The sequence below is a fragment of the Pseudonaja textilis genome, chromosome 1 (genome assembly GCF_049901715.1).
Source record: "Pseudonaja textilis isolate UNSWEBS1 chromosome 1, rPseTex1.2, whole genome shotgun sequence".
Classification (NCBI taxonomy): domain Eukaryota; kingdom Metazoa; phylum Chordata; class Lepidosauria; order Squamata; family Elapidae; genus Pseudonaja; species Pseudonaja textilis.
In genome coordinates this window covers 821945-844213 of record NC_141990.1, presented here as the reverse complement: position 1 = coordinate 844213, position 22269 = coordinate 821945, and the positions used below count along the sequence as shown (strand labels likewise).

At 51.2% G+C, this 22269-nt stretch overlaps 1 protein-coding gene across 2 annotated transcripts in view; it reads right to left on the bottom strand.

Moving 5' to 3' along the window:
* The window catches only part of SUPT6H (SPT6 homolog, histone chaperone and transcription elongation factor), a 62904-nt gene that overhangs the window by 16691 nt on the left and 23944 nt on the right, over positions 1-22269 (bottom strand). For both annotated transcript variants that reach the window (XM_087924116.1, XM_087924121.1), the window contains exons 13-27: positions 21398-21496; positions 20151-20280; positions 18538-18688; positions 17852-18006; positions 17574-17769; positions 16168-16307; positions 15949-16066; positions 14838-14914; positions 8172-8307; positions 5753-5890; positions 5133-5300; positions 3950-4077; positions 3175-3382; positions 2869-3016; positions 1045-1187 (exon numbers count right to left, since the gene is read on the bottom strand). In XM_087924116.1, the coding sequence (XP_087780242.1) occupies positions 1045-1187; positions 2869-3016; positions 3175-3382; positions 3950-4077; positions 5133-5300; positions 5753-5890; positions 8172-8307; positions 14838-14914; positions 15949-16066; positions 16168-16307; positions 17574-17769; positions 17852-18006; positions 18538-18688; positions 20151-20280; positions 21398-21496 (2135 nt within the window). The remainder of the gene's footprint in view (positions 1-1044; positions 1188-2868; positions 3017-3174; positions 3383-3949; positions 4078-5132; positions 5301-5752; positions 5891-8171; positions 8308-14837; positions 14915-15948; positions 16067-16167; positions 16308-17573; positions 17770-17851; positions 18007-18537; positions 18689-20150; positions 20281-21397; positions 21497-22269) is intronic.

Below are 22269 nucleotides of genomic sequence, written 5' to 3'. Positions count from 1 at the left end.
TGAAACTTTGTTGCTTGCCCACTGAAACTGAAGCGAAACTACTTGGCTTCTCTGCTTGTGTTTGGCCTGTAACTTTCTACCAGATGGAAGAAGCTCCTATTGGTATTGTAAACTTTACTTAATACGTTATTATGTATATAAAGAGGTTAATCAATCCTGCTGAATCAGTCACCGGTGCGCTTTCTGGGTGTGATTTCTGCAATAAACTCGTAACACCATTTCAAAAGATGGGGAGACCCCGGAAAGAGTGCAGAGAAGAGCCACAAAGATGATTACGGGGCTGGAGGCTAAAATATTACAAAGAACAGTTGCAGGAATTGGACATGGCTAGTTTAATGAAGAGAGGGACTTGGGGGGGAGGAGGGGAGCATGACAGCAGCATTCTGGTATCTGAGGGGCCGTCCCCCCAAAAAACCTTCTCTCCAAAGCCCCCAAAGGCAGAACAAGAAGCAACGGAATGAAACTAAACAAGGAGAGACCCAACCTAGAATTAAGGAGGAACAATTCATTCGTGTTGCCTCCAGAGGTTGTGGGCGGGTTCATCACTGGAGGTTTTTAAGAAGAGGCTGGGCAGCCAACGTGCCTAGAACAGCGTAGGGTCTCCTGGAGGTTGGACTAGAAGACCTCCAAGGTGCCTTCCAATCCTAGGATTCTTTACCCATCTCAAAGCCTTCTGGCTGGGGAATTCTAGGAACCGAAGCCAGAGGAAGATCCAACTTGGAACGAAGGGGGATTTTCCTGGCGGTCAGATCCATTAAGCGGTGGAACAGTTTCCCTCTAGAAGTTGGGGATGACTGGAGGTTTTCAAGAAGACGCTGGGCAGCCCCCCGCCTGAAATAGCACAGGGTCTCCTGCTTGAGCGGGGGGTTGGACTAGAAGACCTCCGAGGTCCCTTCCGACTCGATTAATCCCAGTAGGTGGTGATGGGGTTCAGGACGGCTTCAGAAGCTTTCAAGCAGCCGAGGAAGGAAGGAAGGACGGCCCTCCCTGGCCCTCCCCCCCAAAAAAGAACTGCGTGGGGGGGCGGGCAGGGCTGGGGGTTACCTCGCTCAGCTCGGGGAAGTTGTCCTGCTGGCAGAAGGGGCACTGCCAGAGCCCCGTCTCGTCGTTCCGGATGGCCTGGTCGTAGCTCTCTCCTTGCGGGCGTCGATGGGCGATTCCCGTCACGTTGCAGATGATCAGTTTACCTGCGGACAGGAGGAGCCTTCAGGTCAAGGCAGGCAGGAGCTGCGCAAAGCCCACCTCTCTCAGAGCAAGGGGGAGCGGGGGAAGACCCTCCTCGCTCCTGCCGGGGCCGGGCCGGGGGGGCCACCTGGGCAGAGACCGAGAAAGCGGGCCAACCGGGCTCCTGCCTTTGGAGGGTCCTGCCCCAATTTTCCTCGGCTAAGCGAGGCGGTCCTGTGAGTTTTGCCCCGTTTTACGACCTTCCTTGCCGCCGCCGTTAAGGGAATCATCGCATTTTTTTTATGGTATTAACGGGGTCATTAAGCAAATCCGGCATCCCCGTTGACTTGGGCTTGTCAGGAGGTCGCAAAAGGGGATCACGTGACACACACACACACACACGGGATGCTGCGACCTGTCATAAATGAGAGTCAGTGGTCGACTGGCTGAATTTTGACCATGGGGATAGTGCAGCGGTCATAAGTGTGAGAAACGTTGTAAGTCACTATTCTCGGTCCCATCGTCAATTCTGAACGGTCATTAAATGAATGTCTGTGGAGATTCCCAATCCTGGTTGTCCCAAAGGTGCTGTTTTTTCCCTGACTTTTTTGGGTTTTTCCTTGAAGGCGTTTCGCTTCTCATCCCGGAAGCTTCTTCAGCTCCGACTGTGGATGGTGGGACTGAAGGGAAGGTTTGATCCTCCTTGCAGACAGCTGGTCATTTGCCTCCTTTGAGAGGGTCCTTGAGGCCACTTGGGAGTCGTGCAAATGGGTGTGTGGACCTTCCTTGGGTCTGTTGGCAACAGTTTCAACAACGTCCAGCCGTTCCAAGGCGGCTCCACACCCATTTTCACTACTCAGGTGACCCTGAGGACACAGATGAAACCCCCAGGTGACCTCAACAGCTCTTTAAAAAGGACGCAAACGACCAGCTGTCTGCAAGGAGGATAAATCCTTCCCTTCCCCACCATCGGGTCAGAACTGAAAAAGCTTCTTGGATGAGAAGCGAAACGTCTTCAAAAGAAAAACCCCATTGCCTCTTGAAGTCGTTAAATGAACGGTTATAAGCGGGGGTTGGATTCTATTGGTTCAGACTGGTTCTATCGAACTGGTTGTTATGATTCTGCACAGTTTGGAGAACCGGCAAATTGTGGGCCTGGCTGGCCCTGCCCCTCCCCGCCCAGTCAGTCCTTATCGTGCACGGGCGACATTGCCGACTGCGTTCTCCCCCGTCCAGTCACTCCTTAAGGTATTTCTTTTTATTCCTCCCTCCCAACGATCAGCTGTTCCGATGATCAGCTGTGCCGGGATCTTCCTCGGAGTCTTACTACACCCAGGAGGCTAAAAGGGGTGGATTGTGAGGTGGGTTGCACAAAAAAGCCACACTCACCCAGTCACATGGCCACAGCACCTCGCCACGCCCACAGAAACGGTAGTAAAAATATTTGCAATCCAATCCCTGGTTATAAGTCAAAGACTACCTGCACCCACATACCTGCTCACTACCCGAAGTCACTTGAAGGTCTAAGGCAGCGTTTCTCAACGCTGGCCACTTGAAGATGGGTGGACTTCAACTCCCAGAATCCCCCAGCCAGCTGGGAGTTGAAGTCCAACCCATCTTCAAGTAGCCAATGTTGAGAAACCCTGGTCTCAGGTCCCCAAAAGCCTGGCTACACTCCAGGTGACAAGCATTGGGTGCACCTACCGATGTAGAAGGTTTCGGGGGTCTCCTTGGTCAACATGTTGAAGACCTCCTCAGAATTGGGGGAGCGATAGGGGCTCCTGAGGTCCTTGTAGCGGCAGCTCAGCTCCGCTCGGATGTCGTACAGGGTGATGTGCTTGTCACCGTAGCCCTGGAAAGGAGACAGATTACAGATGAACAGAGTTGGAAGAGACCTTGTAGGTCATCTACTCCAACCCGCCGCGGGGGGCCGTGAACGTCCGGAGAAAAGCCCAGGAAGACCCTTCCCTTGGGCTGGGAAGGAGGGACGGGGGAAGAGGTTCTACGGACCTGTCTCTCCAGCTCCTCTGCGAAGGCGTCGAGGTCCAGGTCCTTCAGCCGTTCCGGGTTTTCCAGGATCTCCTCTAGGGCCCCGGCAGGATTGGCGTCTTCGGCTGACTCGTCGTACTCCAGAGCATCGACCGCCATCTTCCGCGCCCACTCGTAGGTTTCTGGGTGGACCCGGGAGCCGTCCAGGACCTCGATGTAAGAATCCGTGCTGGGAACCCAGACAGGCAGCGTCAGGGGAGATTGATTGGTTTCGCACGGCGTTTTAAACAAAATACGGCACTAAGTGTATAAAATGCCACCCAAAACACAAAGATTTGTCTATCAAAACACAAAGATTCTTTTGTGTTTCTTCAATTGAGCCCATTCATGGGCTGGGTATCATCATCCCCGTTCTCCAATTAAATATATTCGCGGGGCAAAAGCTCCGGTAGTTTAGCTACAACCTTTTAAAGATAAAGAGTTGGAATGTACTTTCGCTTCCAAACGGCTCTTCCCAATCCCCCCCACCCCTTTTAAGGCAACTACTAAAACAACCAGAGGAATAAATAAAATTGATTGGAATAAATAATAAATTTGATAAATTGACAGCCCCCCTTTGCCCAAAGGGGAAGCATACCAATTTAAATAGTTCAACCAACCACCCATCCAAGGCCTGGCGAGAGAGCAGCCCCTGGCGTGGAGGGACGGGAGCCGCGGATGCTTCTTCTGGGACGCTGCAGCTGCCGCGCCCAGCCGAGGACCTGCCCCCTTGCTGGATCCCACCCCCCGCGCCCACCTGTCTCCCAGCGAGGCCGTGTCGATCTTGATGAAGCCGGCGCAGTTGATGAAGACTTTGGGCCCCATGTGGCACATGGTGACCAGCTGGGTCCGGTTCTCCAGCCGCGTGTTGTTCTGCTTCAGGATCTGAAAGAGGAGACGGGGAGGGGGGGTCACTCGGAGGCCGGGGAGAAGCGAGGGAGCCGCTTTGGGGGGATGGGGGTTAAAGGAGGAGGGTCTGGGGGAGGCAGAGGTCCTTGGACTCCCACCCTGGACTTTCTCCCCCTGCTTGTCAACAGACATGAAGGCAACCCTCAACTTACAGCGGAGGCCCCCCCCAAACTTGGCCACTTTAAGACTTGTGGACTTCAACTCCCAGAATTCTCACTGACAAGGCAATCTAAACTGAGAGCAAAACCCACCCCTTCTAGCACTGATGGTGCTACCTAGTTGGGTCATGAAATGTCTACAAGAAAACAACTCAGATCGGAGAGTCCAAAGGACCCCACAGCCCCCTTCCTCCTCCTTCTCCGTCTCACTTCAAACTCCCAGAATTCTGGAAGTCCACAAGTCTTAAAGTTGCCAAGTTTGGGGACCTCTGACTTACAGCCATTCACTTAGTGACGGTTCAACGGCCCTGAAAATAGTAACTTCCAACCAATCCTCCTGCACCTGCAGCTGCCACACAGCCATCTGATCCCAATTTGGGCCTTTGGCAACTGTTACGTATTGACCGGCTTTGCACCGTGGTGATGCACCGAACAACGGGGGTGGGTGGGAAACGGTTGTAAAACGGAGCAATGCCCGTTCGCTGTTCCTGGTAAGCGACGGACGTTTTTGGCTCAGCCGTGACTTTCCTTGCCACCCCGTCGTTCAGCAAATCAGGGCAATCGTTACGTGAACCCGGCTTCGCCATCGAGTTTGCTTGTCCCGTCGCAAAAGGGGAACCCCGTAACCCCGGGAACCCCGCGACTGTCATAAAGATGAGTGAGTTGCCCAAGCGCCTGGATTTTGATCAGGGGATCACTGGAACGCTGCCACGGTCCTAGGTAATTTTTTCCCCCCCCCAGGGCTGTTTGTAACTTGGAACGGTCACTAAAACAAGAGGGTTGCGAAGTGGAGGAAGGTCTTTCAAAGGAGGGTTTCTGTCGCCCCCAGCCCCCCAGCCCGCTGCCCCCACCGGCACGTAGCAGAGCCCCTACCTTCAGCAAGTGGGTGCCCTTGCGGGCTCCCAGGCCGCAGATGTACTGCAGGAGGGCCTGGCTGTGCGGGTGGGCGATGGCCCGGTTGACGTCCACGCCCACCTCGTTCACCCGGTTGATGAATTCGCAGTAGAGGGCGCCCAGGAGCTCTTCCTTCACCACGTGGTCCTGGGGGGGGGGGGGCACAGGGAAGGGAGGGTCAGCCCTCCAGCCGTGGGGGGAAGCCTCAGGAGCGGGGTGGCCCAGTCTGGGTGAGGGGAAGGGGATCGACCCGAGAGCTCAGAGAGGCGGCTCTCATTGGGCTGAGTGGCGCCAACAGGCTTCTGGACTCCAGGCCTTGAGCCCACCCCTCCCCACCAGAGAGCGAGGCTCTAGCCAAAGTCCGCTTAGCGTAAGACGGGGAGTTCTAGTCCCCCCTTAGGCACGAAAGCCACCTGGGTGACTTTGAGCCAGCCTCACCCTCTCAGCCCAGCCCACCTCGCAGGGTTGTTGTTATGGGTAAAACGGGGGGGGGGAAGGGGGTCTTGTATAGGTTCTCCCCCTTGAGTTGTTTGTACAGATAATGGAGGCGGGGTACAAAACAACTCTCCGACCCCTCGTCTTCCGGTGGGGGGGGTCACCTGCATGGGGTGCAGCTTCAGGCAGAGAATATCCTCGTCGGGGCTGCAGACTTGGGCGAACTCGACCAGCGGGTCCTGGATGCGGCGAGCGAGGGAGACAGCTTGGCGCAGGACAGGCGGGTAGTCCCTGAATTCGGTCTGTGAGGAGAGTCAGCCTGCGGTTGGTCCTGGCTTATCGTCACACCCTCCTCTGCCCCCCCTCATCCTTTTCTACCCTTAAAACACACTCTCGCGTTCACCAGGTTGTCACAGAATAGAATAGAATAGAATAGAATAGAATAGAATAGAATAGAATAGAATAGAATAGAATAGAATAGAATAGAATAGAATAGAATAGAATAGAATAGAATAGGAATAGAATAGAATAGGAATAGAATAGGAATAGAATAGAATAGAATAGGAATAGAACAGAACAGAACAGGAATAGAATAGAATAGAACAGAATAGAATAGAATAGAATAGAATAGGAATAGAATAGAATAGGAATAGAATAGAATAGGAATAGGAATAGAATAGAATAGAATAGGAATAGAACAGAATAGAATAGAATAGAATAGAATAGAATAGAATAGAATAGAACAGGACAGAACAGGACAGGAATTCGGAATATGGAACAGAAAAGAATTAGAATAGGAACAAGAAGAACGGAATGAAATAGGATGGAATGGAATACAAAATAGAAAACAGATTAGAAGAGAACAGAATAGGAATTAGAAGAACGGAATGGAATAGAATAGAAAATATGGAATGGAATGGAATAGAAAATAGAGACAGAATACAATGCGATACTGTACAATGCGACACAATACTTTATTTGGCCAAGTTCACGTTCCTCTTGAATTCATGTCACTGTTATGTTTCTGCTGGCCGACCCAGTTCACCCCCACGTAACACAACTGAGATCGCTGTATGCTAAAAGCAAATATTTTCCCTTCTTTTGGCAGACGTTCGTTCCTCCTTGAGTCTGCCTAACATTGGCTACTTTTCAACCAGGATCTGCACGTTTCCAGAATTCCCCCCATTTCCCCTTTTATGGGTAGTCCTCAACTTACGACCACAATTGAGTGGAATACCTGCCGCACTACGTGTATCCCCACAAAGGGCCTTTTCAGATGCACAGATGACTATCGGCATTTAGCATTAGCCCTTAGACTTACATCCTGCTTCACAGTGCTTGACAGCCCCCTCTAAGCCGTTTAGAGTCACCCTCTTGCCCCCCCGACAATCTGGGTCCTCATTTTACCCACCTCGGAAGGACGGAAGGCTGAGTCAACCTGGAGCCAGTCAGGATTGAACCGCTGGCTGCAGGCAGTTAGCCTGCAATACAGCACTCTAACCACTGTGTCACCCCAGTTGCCTTCCTTCCTTTTCCTTCCTTCTCGTCTTATTTCCCTTCCTTCCCCTTTCCTTTCCTTCCTTATCTTCCTTCCTTCTTCCCATTTTCCTTCCTTCCTTCTCATTTTTCCTTCCTGCTCATTTTTCCTTCCTTCCTTCCTTTTCTTCCTTCTCATATTTTCCTTCCTTCCTTCCTTCCTTATCTTCCTTCCTTTTTCCCATTTTCCTTCCTTCACCCCTTCCTTCCTTCCTTTTCTTCCTTCTCATATTTTCCTTCCTTCCTTCCTTATCTTCCTTCCTTTTTCCCATTTTCCTTCCTTCACCCCTTCCTTCCCTCATTTTTCCTTCCTTCCTTCCTTTTCTTCCTTCTCATATTTTCCTTCCTTCCTTCCTTTCCTTCCTTCTTATCTTCCTTCCTTCTTCCCATTTTCCTTCGTTCACCTCTTCCTTCCTTCTCATTTTTCCTTTTTTCCTTCCTTCCTTCCCAAGCAATAGCCCTTGGACTTATATATTGCTTCATAGTGCTTGACAGCCCTCTCTAATCACTTTACAGACTTGGCTCTTGCCCCCTAACAATCTGGGTCCTCATTTTAGCGACCTTGGAAGGACGGAAGCCTGAGTCAACCTTGAGCCGGTCAAGATAGAAACTTCCTGGCTGTGGGCAGAGTCAGCCTGCGATACGCCATTCTAACCACTGTGCCCCCATAGTTATTATTTCAGTAAACACCGAGGGTTTGTCCGCGTGTCAGGGAAGAACTGTTGCGGGACGCACATCCAGTGACGCCTGCGCAGTTGTGGTGACGTGCGGAGAATACCACCGAGGCATACCTGCCCTGTGTGTCCTGATCAGGACTCCATGGCAGTGCAAACAGTTAAAACAGAAATTAACAACAATTAAAGTTTCTAGTTTCCAGGCAAGATCCGCTTAACAGCTTTACTCTTGTGTTTTGTATCTTAAAAGTTAGAACTGTGTGGCATGCCTTATTTTAACTGTGATGCCCCCCAGACGAATCGAGAAAGTGAAAGGGAGTTAGCATCCCCCTCCACATCCTGAAGACCCCTGCCCCCGCCCCCAAAGGGCTACCTCCGACTTCTTGCTGTTCATGTAAAGCGTGGCCAGTTCGTTGTCCACAAGCTCCACGCCGATGGAGGAGAGCTGCTGGCCCTGCTCCAGTTCGTGGACAATCCGCTTCACGTCTTCCACCAGCATCTGCGCGTCCCTGGGGGGAAAGGAGCGAGGGGAGGGGTACAGCTGAGGACCCCCCGGCTAGGGAGAGGCTCTCTTAGGCGGCCCGGCCCGGTCCTCTTTGGGGGGGGGCATCCCCCCCACTCTTTGGGGAGGGGTGAGGGTGAAAGGAGGAGCAAAGCAATTCTTCAGCAAAGAAAGAAAGAAAGAACCCTTCTTCCCATTTTCCTTCCTTCCCCCTTCCTTTCCTTCCTTATCTTCCTTCCTTCTTCCCATTTTCCTTCCTTCCCCCCTTCCTTTCCTTCCTTATCTTCCTTCCTTCTTCCCATTTTCCTTCCTTCCCCCTTCCTTTCCTTCCTTATCTTCCTTCCTTCTTCCCATTTTCCTTCCTTCCCCCTTCCTTTCCTTATCTTCCTTCCTTCTTCCCATTTTCCTTCCTTCCCCTTCCTTTCCTTCCTTATCTTCCTTCCTTCTTCCCATTTTCCTTCCTTCCCCTTCCTTTCCTTCCTTATCTTCCTTCCTTCTTCCCATTTTCCTTCCTTCCCCTTCCTTTTCCTTATCTTCCTTCCTTCTTCCCATTTTCCTTCCTTCCCCCTTCCTTTCCTTCCTTATCTTCCTTCCTTCTTCCCATTTTCCTTCCTTCCCCCTTCCTTTCCTTCCTTATCTTCCTTCCTTCTTCCCATTTTCCTTCCTTCACCCTTCCTTCCTTATCTTCCTTCCTTCTTCCCATTTTCCTTCCTTCCCCTTCCTTTCCTTCCTTATCTTCCTTCCTTCTTCCCATTTTCTTCCTTCCTTCCCCTTCCTTCCTTATCTTCCTTCCTTCTTCCCATTTTCCTTCCTTCCCCTTCCTTCCTTTCCTTCCTTATCTTCCTTCCTTCTTCCCATTTCCTTCCTTCCCCCTTCCTTCTTCCTTCCTTATCTTCCTTCCTTCTTCCCATTTTCCTTCCTTCCCCTTCCTTCTTATCTTCCTTCCTTCTTCCATTTTCCTTCCTTCCCTTCCTTCCTTCCTTATCTTCCTTCCTTCTTCCCATTTCCTTCCTTCCCCCTTCCTTTCCTTCCTTATCTTCCTTCCTTCTTCCCATTTTCCTTCCTTCACCCTTCCTTCCTTCCTTCCTTCCTTCCCTTCCTTCCCATTTTCCTTCCTTCTTCCCCTTCCTTCCCTTCCTTCCTCTTCTTCCTTCCTTCTTCCCATTTTCCTTCCTTCCCCTTCCTTTCCTTCTTATCTTCCTTCCTTCTTCCCATTTTCCTTCCTTCCCCTTCCTTTCCTTCCTTATCTTCCTTCCTTCTTCCCATTTTCCTTCCTTCCCCCTTCCTTTCCTTCCTTATCTTCCTTCCTTCTTCCCATTTTCCTTCCTTCCCCTTCCTTTCCTTCCTTATCTTCCTTCCTTCTTCCCATTTTCCTTCCTTCCCCTTCCTTTCCTTCCTTATCTTCCTTCCTTCTTCCCATTTTCCTTCCTTCCCCCTTCCTTTCCTTCCTTATCTTCCTTCCTTCTTCCCATTTTCCTTCCTTCCCCTTCCTTCCTTCCTTATCTTCCTTCCTTCTTCCCATTTTCCTTCCTTCCCCCCCTTTCCCTTCTTATCTTCCTTCCTTCTTCCCATTTTCCTTCCTTCCCCCTTCCTTTCCTTCCTTATCTTCCTTCCTTCTTCCCATTTTCCTTCCTTCCCCTTCCTTTCCTTATCTTCCTTCCTTCTTCCCATTTTCCTTCCTTCCCCTTCCTTTCCTTCCTTATCTTCCTTCCTTCTTCCCATTTTCCTTCCTTCCCCTTCCTTTCCTTCCTTATCTTCCTTCCTTCTTCCCATTTTCCTTCCTTCCCCCTTCCTTTCCTTCCTTATCTTCCTTCCTTCTTCCCATTTTCCTTCCTTCCCCCTTCCTTCCTCTTCCTTATCTTCCTTCCTTCTTCCCATTTTCCTTCCTTCCCCCTTCCTTTCCCTTCCTTATCTTCCTTCCTTCTTCCCATTTTCCTTCCTTCCCCTTCCTTTCCTTCCTTATCTTCCTTCCTTCTTCCCATTTTCCTTCCTTCCCCTTCCTTCCTTCCTTATCTTCCTTCCTTCTTCCCATTTTCCTTCCTTCCCCCTTCCTTTCCTTCCTTATCTTCCTTCCTTCTTCCCATTTTCCTTCCTTCCCCTTCCTTTCCTTCCTTATCTTCCTTCCTTCTTCCCATTTTCCTTCCTTCCCCCTTCCTTTCCTTCCTTATCTTCCTTCCTTCTTCCCATTTTCCTTCCTTCCCCTTCCTTTCCTTCCTTATCTTCCTTCCTTCTTCCCATTTTCCTTCCTTCCCCTTCCTTTCCTTTCCTTCTTCCTTCCTTCTTCCCATTTTCCTTCCTTCCCCTTCCTTTCCTTCCTTATCTTCCTTCCTTCTTCCCATTTTCCTTCCTTCCTTCCTTTCCTTATCTTCCTTCCTTCTTCCCATTTTCCTTCCTTCCCCTTCCTTCCCCTTCTTATCTTCCTTCCTTCTTCCCATTTTCCTTCCTTCCCCCTTCCTTTCCTTCCTTATCTTCCTTCCTTCTTCCCATTTTCCTTCCTTCCCCCTTCTTTCCTTATCTTCCTTCCTTCTTCCCATTTTCCTTCCTTCCCCTTCCTTTCCTTCCTTATCTTCCTTCCTTCTTCCCATTTTCCTTCCTTCCCTTCCTTTCCTTCCTTATCTTCCTTCCTTCTTCCCATTTTCCTTCCTTCCCCCTTCCTTTCCTTCCTTATCTTCCTTCCTTCTTCCCATTTTCCTTCCTTCCCCCTTCCTTTCCTTCCTTATCTTCCTTCCTTCTTCCCATTTTCCTTCCTTCCCCTTCCTTTCCTTCCTTATCTTCCTTCCTTCTTCCCATTTTCCTTCCTTCCCTTCCTTTCCTTCCCTTATCTTCCTTCCTTCTTCCCATTTTCCTTCCTTCCCCTTCCTTCCTTCTTCTTCCTTCCTTCTTCCCATTTTCCTTCCTTCCCCCCCTTTCCTTCTTATCTTCCTTCCTTCTTCCCATTTTCCTTCCTTCCCCTTCCTTTCCTTCCTTATCTTCCTTCCTTCTTCCCATTTTCCTTCCTTCCCCTTCCTTCCTTATCTTCCTTCCTTCTTCCATTTTCTTCCTTCCTTCCATTTTCCTTCCTTCCCCCTTCCTTTCCTTCCTTATCTTCCTTCCTTCTTCCCATTTTCCTTCCTTCCCCCTTCCTTTCCTTCCTTATCTTCCTTCCTTCTTCCCATTTTCCTTCCTTCCCCTTCCTTTCCTTCCTTATCTTCCTTCCTTCTTCCATTTTCCTTCCTTCCCTTCCTTTCCTTCCTTATCTTCCTTCCTTCTTCCCATTTTCCTTCCTTCCCCCTTCCTTTCCTTCCTTATCTTCCTTCCTTCTTCCCATTTTCCTTCCTTCCCTTCCTTTCCTTTCCTTATCTTCCTTCCTTCTTCCCATTTTCCTTCCTTCCCTTCCTTTCCTTCCTTATCTTCCTTCCTTCCCATTTTCCTTCCTTCCCCTTCCTTTCCTTATCTTCCTTCCTTCTTCCCATTTTCCTTCCTTCCCCCTTTCCTTTCCTTATCTTCCTTCCTTCTTCCCATTTTCCTTCCTTCCCCCTTCCTTTCCTTATCTTCCTTCCTTCTTCCCATTTTCCTTCCTTCCCTTCCTTTCCTTCCTTATCTTCCTTCCTTCTTCCCATTTTCCTTCCTTCCTTCCCCTTCCTTTTTCCTTATCTTCCTTCCTTCTTCCCATTTTCCTTCCTTCCCCTTCCTTTCCTTATCTTCCTTCCTTCTTCCCATTTTCCTTCCTTCCCCTTCCTTTCCTTATCTTCTTCCTTCTTCCCATTTTCCTTCTTCCCACTTCCTTCCCTTCCATTTTCCTTCTTCCTTCCTTCCTTCCTTATCTTCCTTCCTTCTTCCCATTTTCCTTCCTTCCCCTTCCTTTCCTTCCTTATCTTCCTTCCTTCTTCCCATTTTCCTTCCTTCCCCCTTCCTTTCCTTCCTTATCTTCCTTCCTTCTTTCCATTTTCCTTCCTTCCCCTTCCTTTCCTTCCTTATCTTCCTTCCTTCTTCCCATTTTCCTTCCTTCCCCTTCCTTTCCTTCCTTTATCTTCCTTCCTTCCTTCTTCCCATTTTCCTTCCTTCCCTTCCTTCCTTCCTTATCTTCCTTCCTTCTTCCCATTTTCCTTCCTTCCCCCTTCCTTATCTTCCTTCCTTCTTCCCATTTTCCTTCCTTCCCTTCCTTCCTTCTTCCCATTTTCCTTCCTTCACCCTTCCTTTTCCTTCCTTATCTTCCTTCCTTCTTCCCATTTTCCTTCCTTCACCCTTCCTTTCCTTCCTTATCTTCCTTCCTTCTTCCCATTTTCCTTCCTTCCCCTTCCTTTCCTTCCTTATCTTCCTTCCTTCTTCCCATTTTCCTTCCTTCCCCTTCCTTTCCTTCCTTATCTTCCTTCCTTCTTCCCATTTTCCTTCCTTTCCTTCCTTATCTTCCTTCCTTCTTCCCATTTTCCTTCCTTCACCCACTCCCTTAAATCCTGCCGGTTTGCCCTATTAAGCAACGGCTTAGAATTGTTGCCTGAACTTGGCAAACTTTAAGACTGGTGGACTTCAACTCCCAGAATTCCAGCTCTGCTGGCTGGAGAATTCTGGGAATTGAGGTCCACCAGTCTTAAAGTCTGCCAAGTTTGGGGACCCCTGCCCTAGGCCATCAAAGGCTTCTATGATCACGATGGAGCCCAAAATTTATGTGGCTGTGAGACATTTGTCAAGTGAGTTTTGTCCCATTTTACGACCTTCCCAGCCGCAGTTCTTAAGTGAGTCACACAGTTGTTAAGTGAATCTGGTTTCCCCACGTTGTCAGAAGGTCCCAAAAAAGGATCACGTGACAAACACACACACATACACACACACACACGGGGCCACGGCGACCGCTGTAAGTATGAACCAGTTGCCAAGTGTCTGAATTTTGATCATGCGACCGGGGGAAATGCTGCAACGGCCGTTAAGTGTGAAAAAGGGTTGTGGGTGACTTTTTCCCCCCAGTGCCGTTGTAACTTGGAACGGTCACTAAATGAACTGCTGTAAGTCAAGGACTACCTCTATTTTAAAACGGCTGCCTGGAGACAGACCGGGCAGGTAGAAAAAGAACGAAAAGGAAAACCGAAGTGAAAATAGGCACCGGGTGCGTCCTTGGCTCTCGACCTCCCCCCCCCCCCTTCATAACTCAGGATGGGCGTAAAAAAAACAGGCGTCCCTGCGCTTGGCAGAAACCGTCATCAAAATTCCCCCCTGTGGCTATGGGAGCCTTGGTCATAAATGGAGCTGTGTTGCCAAGTGTCCAAAGTCCAGTCACGATTGTGGTGTGTGTGTGTGAGAGAGAGAGAGAGAGAGAGGGAGGGAGAGAGAGAGAGAGAGGAGAGGAGAGAGAGAGAGAGAGGAGAGGGAGAGAGAGAGAGAGAGAGAGGAAGAGAAGGGAAAGAGAAGAGAAAAAGAGAAAGAGGAGAGAGAGAAAGAGAGGATCCGCTCAAAAATATTCCTCTGGTCTTTCAGAGCTGTCCGCAGAAAGGGAGTGAGGAAAGCGGTGCATTCCTCAAATGCTTCATGGATAATGGCTAAGTGGCTGAAGCTGTTGGCCCGCAGTATTATTACTGGAGAGGACGATTGATGACTCTGGCCTATGGATGGGTCCCATTGGAGAATATATGTCCAGGGGGTGGGGTGGGGTGGGGGGGAGACCAGGGTCAAGGGGGAAAATGAAGGATGGGTCTCAGAGTCGGCTGCACCCAGGTAACACTGACACGGTCACTCCTAATAAATGATTTTTTTAAACCTCTTGAGAGATGCGGCTAGAGGTTCGTGATTCGAATGGGGGTGGATTGTCAGAGCCGAGAGAGAGAGAGGAGAGAGAGAGAGAGAAAGAAAGAGAGAGAGAGAGAGAGAGAGAGAAAGAGAGAGAGAGAGAGAGAGAAAGAAAGAGAGAGAGAGAGAGGGAGAGAGAGGAGAGAGAGAGAGAGAGAGAGAGAGAGAGAGAGAGAGAGAGAGAAAGAGAGAGAGGAGAGAGAGAGGAGAGAGAGAGAGAGAGAGAGAGAGAAAGAAAGAAAGAAAGAAAGAAAGAAAGAAAGAAAGAAAGAAAGAAAGAAAGAAAGGAAGGAAGGAAGGAAGGAAAGAAAAAGAAAGAAAGAAAGAAAGAAAGAAAAAAGAAAAAGAAAGAAAGAAAGAAAGAAAGAAAGAAAGAAAGAAAGAAAGAGACAGAGATTGTCCAAACTTTGAATCTGAGTCATAAGTAGCCCCAAGTTAGTTTCCTCATAAGCCACTGGTCATAGGTCAAGGACTTCCTGTATCCCTGCTCCCTCAAGTATAGAAAGAAAAGGAAGGGCAAATTCTTTTTTAAAACACCTAAGAGGGTTAAGGACGGAGGGGCCAAAAGCCTTGCGCGGAAGGGAGGCCCTCCGGTGGGAAAAGGGCCCTTCCAGACGTTCCCAGGAGGGGCCGTGTCCCCCCCGCCAGCTTCTCCCAGAGTGGAACAAGGGGAAGGCGGGTCTTTTATGCGAGCGGAGAATTAAAAACCTGCCTGGGGGGTGGGATCTGAACTCAGGGCCTTGCCGGGAGGGTTCCCCGACTGGTCGGTCGGAAGCTTACCTGTTTTCTCCCGCAATGACCACCACGTGGGGTTTCTTGCTGAGCAGGAATTTCTTCAGGGTCTCAATGTCTTGAGCCTGCACCGGAGAAAAGGGGTCTCACGCTTGGAAGGGGTGGGGGAACGAAACAGCAGAGCCCCCCCCCCACCCTTTATGGCCAAAGGAGACCCTCCCCACGCTGGAAGTCGGGCAGAAAAGACAGAAAAGGTGTCCTTCTCCCACAAGGTTCAGCTGAATGGGAGTCCTGGCTTATGACCAAAACTGAGCCCAGCCTGTCTGTCGCTCAAGAGAGAGGGTTAAGGGAGTTTTGCTCCGTTTTATGACCATTCTTGCCACCGTCGTTAGGTGGATCGCTCAATCAGCGGCTAAGTGACTGCTGTGGGTTGTTAAGTGAGTCTGGCTCCCCTCTTCAGCTGGCTTGCCAGAAAGTGGCGAAAGGACCATCCTAAGTATCGGTCAGCTTCCAAGCGTCCACATTTGGTTCGTGTGACGCTTCACAGGGAGGCTGCAACCGTCGTAACTGTGCAAAATTGGTCATAAGTCACTTTTCTAGGGCCGCTCCCCAGCAAGCAAGCTTTAAAGCAGTGGACTCCCACTCCCAGAATCCCCCAGCCAGCCTCCTGAGTGGGAGTCCTCCCCTCTTAAAGCCTCCTGGCTGGGGGATTCTGGGGGTGGAAGCCCTCCCCTCTTAAAGCATCCTGGCTGAGGGATTCTGGGGGTGGAAGTCCTCCCCTCTTAAACCAGGCTGGCTGGGGGATTCTGGGAGTGGAAGCCCACCCCTCTTAAAGCATCCTGGCTGGGGGATTCTGGGAGCGGAAGCCCTCCCCTCTTAAAGCATCCTGGCTGGGGGATTCTGGGAGTGGAAGCCCTCCCCTCTTAAAGCAGGCTGGCTGGGGGATTCTGGGAGTGGAAGCCCTCCCCTCTTAAAGCATCCTGGCTGGGGGATTCTGGGAGTGGGAGTCCACCCCTCTTAAAAGCGGCCAAACTTGGACACCCCCGTTCTAAAACAAAGACACCGGTGGTGCCGTAGCTCCACTTCCTTCCTGGTGGCAAACCAGGTGAATCCTGGGAGTAAGATGACCCTCCCCCCCCCCCCTTCCTTCGGGGCTCACCTTCTTCTCCCTCTCTTCCTCCCGCCAGGCGTTCCTCCTCTTGGTGAAATGCGGCAGGCGCAGGAAATCGGTGACTTCGCCTTCCCCGTTCAGCAGGGCGCAGAAGACAGGGTGGTTCCTGCAAAAAGGGGCGGCTGGCTGAGTCCGGGGCAGAGACCGAGGGGCCACCCGAACCTGGGCCTCCCCCCCCGCCCGCCCGCCCGGCCCTCCCGCCCGTACCTGGCTGAGGAGAAGGCGATGCCCAGCACCCGGATGCCCTTCCCTTGGTTCTCATCCATGAGATCTTCGTCTTCCTCCACTTGCTGGTCGGGCCGATAAGGCGCCACCTTCAGCCAGTTGTACAGCTTCCGGCTACAGGCCTGGTCGGAGGAACCGGGGGGGCGGGGGAGGGGGCGGTTGGCGAGGGGTTAGTTTAATTCCATCAAATTTAATTTAGTAATTTAAAATCACAAGTAAACTATAGTTATCTCGTTAAAATACGAATGAACAAAATTATAGATAAATGATTTTTATAGTGATGATATTAGGTTATACAATTATTGATTGATAATATGAGCTATTATGTGATATAATTATAGGAAATGGATGCACAAAAAAAAAAGGTAAACCAACCGATGCACTGTTTGTAAATTTATGAAGGAGGAGGATGTTTTTATGTTTTATGTGGTATGTCTGTGTTGTTTTGTTGTTAAAATAAAAAATTTTCTTAAAAAAAAAAAGAAGTCACAATTTACTGTAACAATTTCAATTTGTTTAATGAAGTTTAACATACAGGTGGTCCTCAACTTAGGACGGGGTGTCGAACTCAAGACCCCCAGGCCGGACCTGGTCTGCAGGGGCACCCTGGAAACAGCCCAAGAGCGGCCCCCGGGGGTCTCTGCCAGCCGGGCTGTTTCCAGCCACGACGGCCTCCTGCAACCCCATCTGCCGGTGAAAACGGAGCGCCGTTTCTGCTGGCAAAGCGCTTGATGCCGCCACAGGCCACGGGCAGCCCCCTCCCCACCCGATCCCCCAAGGTCAAACACCCCCCCCATGGGGTCCTCAATGAAATGGAGTTGGACTCCCCCCCCCAACTTAGGATCGCCAAGCCTGGAATTCCCGTTGCTAAACGAGACCTTCGTTCAGTTTGAGGTTTGCTGCATTTTACGACTTTTCTTCTCCTGTCGGTTACGTGAATCACGGCAGCTGTTCAAGTTGGGAACCCGGTCGTTAAGCGAATCCGGCTTCCCCGTTGACTTCCTTTTTTGGGGGGGAGGGAGGTGTCCCCTGAGCACTGCTCTGGGACTCACTACCGTCGCAAATGCGCACCAGTTGCAACTTTCTGGCCTTCAAAGCCAACGGGGGAGCCAGATCCCCTTAACGACCGGGTTACTCATTGAACAACGGTGGCGATTCACTCAACGGCTGCGGCAAGGCAGGTCGTAAAATGGGGCAAAACGAAATAAAGGCCTCATTTACCAGGAGAGGGAATCGAGGCTCGATCGTTGAGGGCAGCTTGTGTGAAAGGATGGATGCCACCTGCTCGCCGTCTCGAGCGACTCCGGGTGGCTTCCCCCCCCTCCCGCCAGGCCATACCAAGCCCCCGCTTCCTGCCCCCCCCTCAAACGCTGCCGCCCCGCACCCACCTTCACGACGCACTCCTTGGCTTCCAGCAGGAGCTTGTTCATGAGCTCCTTGGCCATCTGCGGGTAGAGGAACTGGCGCAGGGCCCGCTCGATGGCCAGGGTGCGCTGGCGGTTCCACTCCTGCACCTGGTGGCTGAACTCGTCCCGGTAGTAGAAGGCCTTGATCTCCTCGAAGTAGCTCTGGTCGCTGCCGTAGCTGCAAGGGAGGGCTGGGGTCAGGCCGAGGAAGGGCGGGGGGGCCCAGCGGGAGGCCCCCCCCGGCCGCCGGCCCGACTCACCCGTCCACGCCCTTCATGTCCACGGAGATGTCAATGGTCAGCAGGTTCTCCTCTTTGGCCAGCGAGATCTTCAGGAACTGCTCGTCCCGCAGCTCCTTGACCGGCTTGTTCTTCAGGTACTTGAAGGAATAGGCGTAGTGGGCCTCGTCCACGTCCTGCAGGGAGGGAGAGGTCGCGCGGCTCGCTCCGAGTCACCGGCACCGAGGTGGGGGGGCGTGGGGGGGCTCTATCACCCCCTGCGCCCCCCCCACTTCCCACCAGCTGTGGGTTCCGGATGCAGGGTATCCCCAAAGCACCTCCCAGCCAGCAACAACAGAGCCGCTGGTCAGGGCTGCAGGCTTCCCTTGGCCGTTCTTGTGACTGCTCAGAATAGAACGCGCTGGAAGGGACCCTGGAGGTCTTCTAGCCCAGCCCCCCGCTCAAGCAGGAGAACCTATCATATTTCAGGGACTGTCTACTCGTCTTAAAAGCCTCCACTGATGGAGAACCTAGGATTTCTCTGGTGGCAGGCTGTTCCACTGGCTAACTGTCCTCCCTGTTCAGAAGTTTCTCCTTAATTCCAGGTTGCTGCTGACTTTCCTTAAGTTTCCATCTGTTGTTTCTTGTCCTGCCTTCTGGGGCTTTGGAAAATACCGAAGGCCCCCAGGGCCCCCTCCCCAGCCTCCCCCCACCCACCCCAGTCGTACCTTCTTGCCCTTCTTGGTGGGGGCCACGTTGATCTTAGCCCGCTCCTGGAAGGTCTGGCGCAGCACCTGCCGGACCAGGGGCTCTCGGGCAATCTGGAGGGCCACCATGTAGCAGGCCCCTTCCAGCACGGCCTCGGGGGTGGGGAACTGGCTGCAAACGTCAGAGGCAAAAGGGGGGAGTTATTCGCCACCGGACCCTCCGCCGGAAGCCCCCCACCCACCCTTTCCGCCTTTTTATCTACAATCTGCTCTTCTGCTCTCAGACCGCTGGACGGAGCTCGCAGAAGACAAATACAGAGGGAAGGGATTGGTGGCCCAGAAGACGGAAGGGTCCTTGTTTTAAAAAAAGGCAGCAAATGAAACTTGAATTAGATTCCCTGCCTATTAATAGAGGGGTGGAATTCAACTCCCAGGATTTCCCCGGCTGGGGGGTTCTGGGAGTGGAAGTGGGCATATTGTACAACCATCCTGGCTGGGGTAGTCTGGGAATTCAAAGTTCACCTATCTTAAAGCAGGGGAATTCTGGGAATGGATGCCCACCCCTCTAAAAGCACAGCTGGCTGGGGAATCTGGGAGTGGAAGCCCACCCTTCTTAAAGCACAGCTGGCTTTGGGGATTCTGGGAATTATAAAGTTTGACCACCTCAAAGCAGGGGAATTCTGGGAGTTGAAGTCTTATAGCAGAGTTGGCTGGAGAGTTCTGGGAGTTGAAGTCCATCCCTCTTAACGTTGTGGCGGTTGAGAAACAGAATTTGATAAAAGCCAAAGCCAAATTCAGAAGAACCCTTAGGTCAAGGGGCTCCAAACTTGGCCAGTTTAAGACTTGTGGACTTCAACTCCCAGAATTCCTGAGCTAACGTGACTGGAGGAGGAGGAATTCTGGGAGTTGAAGTCCATAAGTCTTACAGCTGTCAAGTTGGAAGACCCCTGCTCTATTCTCTATTCTATTCTATTCTATTCTATTCTATTCTATTCTATTCTATTCTATTCTTAAATTCTTATTCTATTCTATTCTTATTCTACTCTACTCTTATTCTATTCTATATTCTATTCTAATCTAAAATTCTTATTCAATTCTATTCAAATTCTTATTCTATTCTATTCTATTCTATTCTTATTCTATCCTTTATTCCAAGGGTCTTCCAACTTGGCAGCTTTAAGACTCGTGGACTTCAACTCCCAGAATTCCTGAGCTAACATGACTGGAGGAGGAGGAGGAGGAATTCTGGGAGTTGAAGTCCATAAGTCTTACAGCTGTCAAGTTTGGAGACCCCTGCCTTAAGTGATCGTATAGACTGGGGGAAAAAAATGAGGCACAGGTGAGATGGGGTTTTGCTTTTGGAAAGGGGATCCGGTCGCAGGTGCAAAGGAAACCTGATCCACCTGTACCTAGCCAAAGCACTCCACACCGGCCTGACGCCCTCCCCTCCCGGGGCCAAGGTTCAAATCCAAGGCATCAGAAAACAACTCAAGATTTCCCTCAAGCTCCCTAAAATGGAGGGAAGAAATGCTGCTTGGTGGGGGGAGAAGAGGAGGCGAGATTTTTCAGATTGCCCCAAGGAGACCAAAGGAAGGGAGCGCCCCCCCCACCCCCGGGGAGCAGGACCCCCTCACCTGCAGACATAATCCTTAGCCAGCTCCAGGGGTTCTGCGGGAAACTGCTCGGTCTCATGGCGCTGGTAGCTGTCCCGGAGATTCTCTCCGAACTGCTCGGGGGTCAGCCCAAACTTCTTGGCCAGGCCATCTAGACAGAAGACCCCCCCACCGGACGTCAACGTTAAGCGTATCTTTAATACATACCTGCAGGATCCAATCTGGGTCGGTGACTGGGACCAGAGGTTCTGTCTTCCGGGCTTTTGGACTCTTGCTGGAGGCCACCCCCAGGGAAGTCCCCTCTAGCAGGGTGTGTGCTTGCTCTGTGGGTGGCAATTATACGGTGCCTGGGGTAGGGGGCTTCTGAGATGCTGACTGGATAGGGAATCTACAGGATCCCCTGGCTGGATTGCCCCCTGGGGTGGAGGGATGGAGGGCTGCCATCTGGGACAAAGAATGTTTCTTCCTGCGCCAACGCAGGAAGCTCAAACTGCCCCAAAAGGAGCCGCTGATCCAGTTCTACAGAGATTGAGTCCGTCCTCTGCACCTTTATAATGGTCTGGTTCGGTTCTGCAACCCAACAAGACAGGCACAGACTCCAGAGAATAAATTAGGACTGCAGAAAAAAACAATTACTACCAACCTGCCTTCTATCGAGGACCTGTATCCTGCCCAAGAGAGGGCTGTGAAAATATCTACACACCCCTCACACCCCGGACATAAACTGTTTCAACTCCTTCCCTCAGAATGACACTATGGAAGCCCTGCACCCCAGAACAACTAGACATAAGGGGAGTTTTTTTCCCCAAAGACCATCACTCTGCTCAACAAATAATTCCCTCAACACAGTCCAACTATTTACAAAGTCTGCACTACTATTACTGTTCATCTTCTCATTACCCCTTATCACCCATCCCCTCCCGTTTGTGACTGTACGACTGTAATTTTGTCGCTTGTATCCTCATGATTTCTATGGACTGTTTCCTAGTAGGATTTGATGGCTTATTGCACCCTGTGAGTATTATTTCCGGATGATTCTTGACCCTTGACGAATGTCTCTTTTCTTTTATGTACACCGAGAGCTTTTTGCACCAAGGCAAATTCCTTGGGTGTCCAATCAGACTCACCCAAGAAAAGAATATTCTATCCTATTCTGTGGGGCAGACGGGGAGGAAGGTGGGAAGAGCACCAGGGAGCAACCGGACGAGAAGACCTGCGCTCACTGGTAGCCTGGAAGGTGGAGGAGGGGGGGGGGGGGAAGGGCTTACCTAGACCTGCCGTTTGGCAGATGGTGTACATGTCCCGGCGGGAGGCCTGCTTGAGCTCGGGCCCCTTCTGCTCGTCCTCCTCTCCATCCTCTCCCTCGCCTGGAAAGAGAGCGGGATGGTCAGGTTAGAGACCCTTCCGCCATGGGATAGATCAGCGCTTTAGGAAGACTTCCTGGGTGAGGGAAAGGGAACAGGAAAGGGACAGAGCGCCCCAGGCAAGCCAAGGGCAGAGGGATCATGACCTCTCCTTCCTTCCCTCTCTCATCCATCCATCCTTTATCTCTCAGACTGTCTGTCACTCATGTATTATGCATTCATCATCCTCTCTTTCTCTCTCTGTTCATGCATCATCTATCATCTATCATCTGTCTTTCTATCTAATTTTGGAACCACCCGTCTCCCTCACCAAAACCATAAAAGTTAACTTTCAAGTAAGAGGCAAGAACGATTAAAAAGTGCTAAAACGTAGTGAAAAGGTGACAGGTGGGGGAGCACTAACCGACCCCACAAGCTGTGCTCTTCTGCCCCCCCCACTTCCCCCCCCAAGCGAAGCCGCTGAGCCGGGCTGTCAAGCTTTGAAAACGTGTCTTTCCTGCCGCAACCATTTTCACTTCTCCGCTGGCCGAGGATCAGGGTGGGGGGAAATGGAACGGAGGCTCCGGAGAACGACGGAGGCCGTCGTGAGAACCAAGGACACTTCCAACGGTGGGTTGCCGGAGCCGAAACTTCCTCGTAACGGGATCGCGAGACTCAGTCGGGCCACGCGACCCGGTCTAATCGGGGGAGGGACGCGGTAGGCTTCAATTAGGTGGGTTTGCGTGGGAAATAGTTCGGCCCGGTTTTGCCTCTGCCGAAACAATGCACTCGAGAAA